The 4,324-nt window shown below is 61.6% G+C and overlaps 1 protein-coding gene across 1 annotated transcript in view; it reads right to left on the bottom strand.

Moving 5' to 3' along the window:
* Positions 1-127: 127 nt before the first annotated feature.
* Positions 128-4,324, bottom strand: part of RAB11FIP3 (RAB11 family interacting protein 3) — a gene marked incomplete at both ends in the record, with an annotated part of 63,155 nt that continues 58,958 nt past the window's right edge. Inside the window, 5 exon segments of the mRNA XM_014587008.1 lie at positions 128-268; positions 417-572; positions 793-930; positions 1,499-1,580; positions 2,728-2,868. Of these exon segments, the coding sequence (XP_014442494.1) occupies positions 128-268; positions 417-572; positions 793-930; positions 1,499-1,580; positions 2,728-2,868 (658 nt within the window).

Here is a 4,324-nt window from a genome sequence, read left to right as displayed (position 1 = left end):
ATGAGCTGTGGGGAAGGGAGGGAGGGCAGGGCTGGGCCACAGCCACAGACGGGGTGCAGGGACATGGAGGGGGAGGGAGGGCAGGGCGGGGCCGGGCTGCGGCCACAGACGGGGTGCAGGGACATACCTCGTCACGGGACACAGAGCTGATTTCTGCAGCCAGGGACTCGGAGAAGGCGGTGGAGAAGAGGCTCTTGGCACCCTGAATGCTGAGGGTGATGATCTGCCCATTCAGCTCCTCGTTCTGCTCCTTCAGGCTGCGGTTGTCCTGGGGGACGGCACATGTCACCGTTGGTGTGGCCTTGCAACTGGCGGGGCCAGGGCAGCCAGGTAGGCCCTCCAGCCCTGCGCTGGCCCCCAGGCGCCCCCACAGCAGCGGCCGTCAGTGCCTGCGGGGAGGGTCGGGGTGGGCGCACCTGCCTCAGCCTGCGGACTTCCTGCTCCAGCTCGCTCTTGCGGGTGCGGCTGTGGTACTCCTGCAGCCCGGCGCTGCTGCTGCGGCCCCGCCTCTGCTCCGCGTCCAGCTTGAAGAGCTGCAGGTGCTCCAGCTGCTTGCGGAGGTCCTCGATCAGCTGTCATGGCAACACGGCATGGTCAGCTCCGCCCGCTTTAGGGCCTCTGGGTTGGTCTGGTCACCGTCTCGTGGGAGGCCCCATTGCCGAGCCACCACAGACTACGGCCCGGCCATGTGAGTGTTCAAGAAAACATGGGCTCTCTGTGGTTTCCCCGCGGGCCAGCGGCCCTTGGTCTGCTGCATGGGTGGGGCGAGGGGCGCTGGTGCCCAGGCCTCACCTCCTGCGTGGCCTCCTTGTCTCTCTGGAACTGGTGCCTCTCGTGGCTCAGCCGGTCGCCCAGCTTCCTCTTGCCCTCTTGCTCCTCGCTGAGCCGCCGTGTCAGCTCCTCTATCTCACCCAGCAGCTTCTGCTTCTCCTAGAAACCCCACACCTGGTGGGTATGCGCCCACACACCCCGTGGCCGGGTGCGACGGCACCGCGCTGGGGCACACGTGGGCTGAGGGCGGCTGCTCATGGCGGCACGGGAGGCCTCTGCACGGGACCTCGCCCGGTGGCTGTGCCGGCTCCAGCCTGGCTCTCTGATTCACAGGAGCCAGGACCCAAGTGGCCTTGGTCTTACACCCTCCCAGAGGATGCTTGGTGAGGGAAGGAGGCAAGGCCTTGCAGTGACCAGGGGAGTGGGAGTCCCACGTGCTGCCTCTCTGTGCCTGCAGAAGCAGGGCACATGCCTACCCCCTAGGGCCCTGGGTTAGTCTGAGAGTCAGGCTCTGGACCCCACAGTCCTGAGTCTGCAGGACAGCAGATCAGGCGGGCCGGCCCCCACAGGGGTACTGCGGGGCCAGGTGTGGTTCACCTTGCTCTTCAGAGCACCTCCTCAGCCAGATGCCACCCTGCCTTGGAGACCAGACCAGTACACCGTCCCCTTGTGTCGGCACCCTGGAGGGCCTGGCCCGACCTGCCCTGCAGCTCATGTGGGCACTCACCTCCTCCAGGCGTGCGATGCTGGCCTTCAGGCAGGGCGTGCAGGACCGCAGCTCGCCATTCTCTTCATCCAGCTGCTGCAGCCTGCAACAAGGGGAAGCGGGCCTCTGGTGCTCACTGGTGCCCACAGCCAACTCCACAGCCCTACGCAGGGCTTTTCCATGACCGTGACAGCACAGGCTGAGTTTGGGGGTCACTCTGGTGTGCAGAGCTGCTGTAGACAACCCCATCGTGCCTGTCCCAGCTTGCCCTTGGTGACTGCCACCCTGCCCTGGGGTGCCATGTGGCCTTCCAGCCACAGCAGTGTACCCACGGCATCCTCACGGCTCCTCTCTGCTCACAGCTGTCCCCCAGACTCTCCCACTTTCTCAGAGCAGTGGCAGTTGGGAGCAGCCCTGCTCGTGTGTTTGGAGAGTGCCTTCAGATCGGGTCTGTGTGGCACCTGTCTCCAGACGAGGCAAGCAACTGCAAGGCACGCCCCACACGTGGCACTACCGAGCCCCAACTGTGCTTCCGCCCTAACTGCCTTGCCACCAAGATGCACTCAACATGCAGCTCTCCCTGGCTGTTTTCCCACCTTTCCTGACTGATGTGCGGTTTCACCTCCAGACAGGTATGACAGCAATCTTCTCAAAGTTCCCTTAGAAAGATTGGCACCAGGGGTTGGACAGACCTGGAGACTGGAATGTGCCCAGTCGTCTCTGAGCTCAGGTCTCACGTGGCCTTTGGAGAGCCAAGGGCTTCCTCCCACAGTGGCCCAGGCTGTGCCCACCCAGCCTGCAGGCTCTGATCGTGATGCCCCGATGCCCACCCACCAGGCCTGCAGGCTGATGGCGATGCCCTGATGGCCGTCCAACAGGCCCGCAGGCTCTGATCGCGATGCCCTGACGCCCTCCCACCAGGCCTGCAGGCTGATCGCGATGCCCTGACGGCCGCCCACCAGGCCCACAGGCTCTGATCGCGATGCCCCAACGCCCACCCACCAGGCCTGCAGATTCTGATCACGATGCCCTGATGCCCTCCCACCAGGCCCGTAGGCTCTGATCACGATGCCCTGACGCCCACCCACCAGGCCTGCAGGCTCTGATTGCCATGCCCTGATGCCCACCCACCCAGCCTGCAGGCTGATCGCGATGCCCCAACGCCCGCCCACCAGGCCCGCAGGCTCTGATCGCGATGCCCCGACGCCCGCCCGCCCAGCCTGCAGGCTCTGATCACGATGCCTGCCCACCTGGCCTGCAGGCTCTCAATTGCGATGCTCTTCTCTCTCTCCATCTTGCACAAGAGCTCCTTTTGCCTCCGAGACTCTGCCAGGACCATCTCACAGGCCCTCAGCTCCTGTTCCTTCAGTTGCTCCTCCAGGGCGTTGGCTCTTATGAGAACAGGGGAGGACATGAGTGGCTCACAGGCTGCTGTGGCCATGGTACACCAGGACCGCGACAGGGCCTACCCTGCCTAAGCAGGGAGCACACCCCTGCCCTGACGAGGGCTCCCCGGGTCCACTCTGGTCACCTCACAGTGCAGACAGGGTGCATGTAAGCAGGACTGCAGGAAAAGGGGCATGCCCCCAGGGGCCCTGAGACCCGGCCCTTCCTAGACCACCATGACCATGACCACCTGCAAGAGATAGGGAGTGATCACCCAAGGGGACTACTGGCCCTGCCCAGGGGTGTGGCAAAGCCCAGACCTCAGCCTGTCTATGCTCGGATCTGCTCACCTCCGGGTGCCTCATGGGCAACCGTGAGCACGCGGCCAAAGACCACCAGACACCACAGGAGGCCTTACCGCAAAGTGGCCAAAGCGGCTTCACCCTGACCCTGCTCCAGGTGGTCTGGAGCACTGAGGCGAATCACGACACCTCTGCAAGCCTGGCACTGCAAATGGTGTGGAGTGAGGGCCATGGCCTGTTGCCTGCGCGGCCCGGGCACCCGCTGTGTCCTTCCACCACAGCCCTGGCACCGAGGACAGGTGCGGTCCTGGCGCTGCACACGAGACCGGCTCTGCTGTGGGTGCGGAAATTCACGGAGAAACGCGAATGGAAGTGGAGACGTGGGAATCAGCAATTTTGCACAGGAAGCCTTGGGAGGTGCTGTTGATTGTACTCTGCCTGAAGTTGGAACCAAACGGAACCAACGAGGAGTTCGGTGCTCTGCAAAGTGCGAGAGCGGCTGGCGAGCTCACCCTCCTGTCAGGAGGACAGCGTTTGCAGGAGATCCAGGACTTGTCAACAAATCTTGCTATGAAGATGGTTGGCTGACACTGAGTAACCCTTCAGAACTAGGTGGACTAAGGGGTGAAGAAGCCGATGAAAAATACGACAGTGTACTGAGTGAAAGTAGAACTTTAAATAAAGTACTGAAGGCAACTTAATCCAGGACAGTTGTAAATCAGTGGTTGAGAGGAGACTTAAAACTGCAGCTTTCAGCAAGACCCGTGGAAAGAGAAAGTGCCCTGAACACCACTGCCGGAGAGAAACTCCTTTGTACTTTCTAGGGATCTTATTCTTAATACACAGAAAATGCATCTTTCTCATCATATTCTGTGATTATTAGTTTAGGCTCAAGTATTCGGAATTCATGAAATTATCTGTGATAAAAACTAGTTATAAAAATGATGCAATTAGTGGGAACCAGCAGTTAGCGTAATGGCTATGTCGCTGGACTCCCACGTAGTCGACCGCGGTTCGCGTCCCGGACCCGGTGACTTAAAACTCACGCCGGGCGCGTGTGCGTGCATGCCCAAGATCCCGAGAGGAGAATGGAGGAGAAGGGATTGCAGCGTGACCATCCCCCCTGGGGGGTGATTTCTCGCTTTCTGTCTCTATGTCT

This window comes from Tupaia chinensis, unplaced genomic scaffold, assembly GCF_000334495.1.
Source record: "Tupaia chinensis unplaced genomic scaffold, TupChi_1.0 Scaffold000178_1, whole genome shotgun sequence".
Taxonomy (NCBI): Eukaryota; Metazoa; Chordata; class Mammalia; order Scandentia; family Tupaiidae; genus Tupaia; species Tupaia belangeri.
This window is presented reverse-complemented; position numbering and strand designations above follow the sequence as displayed.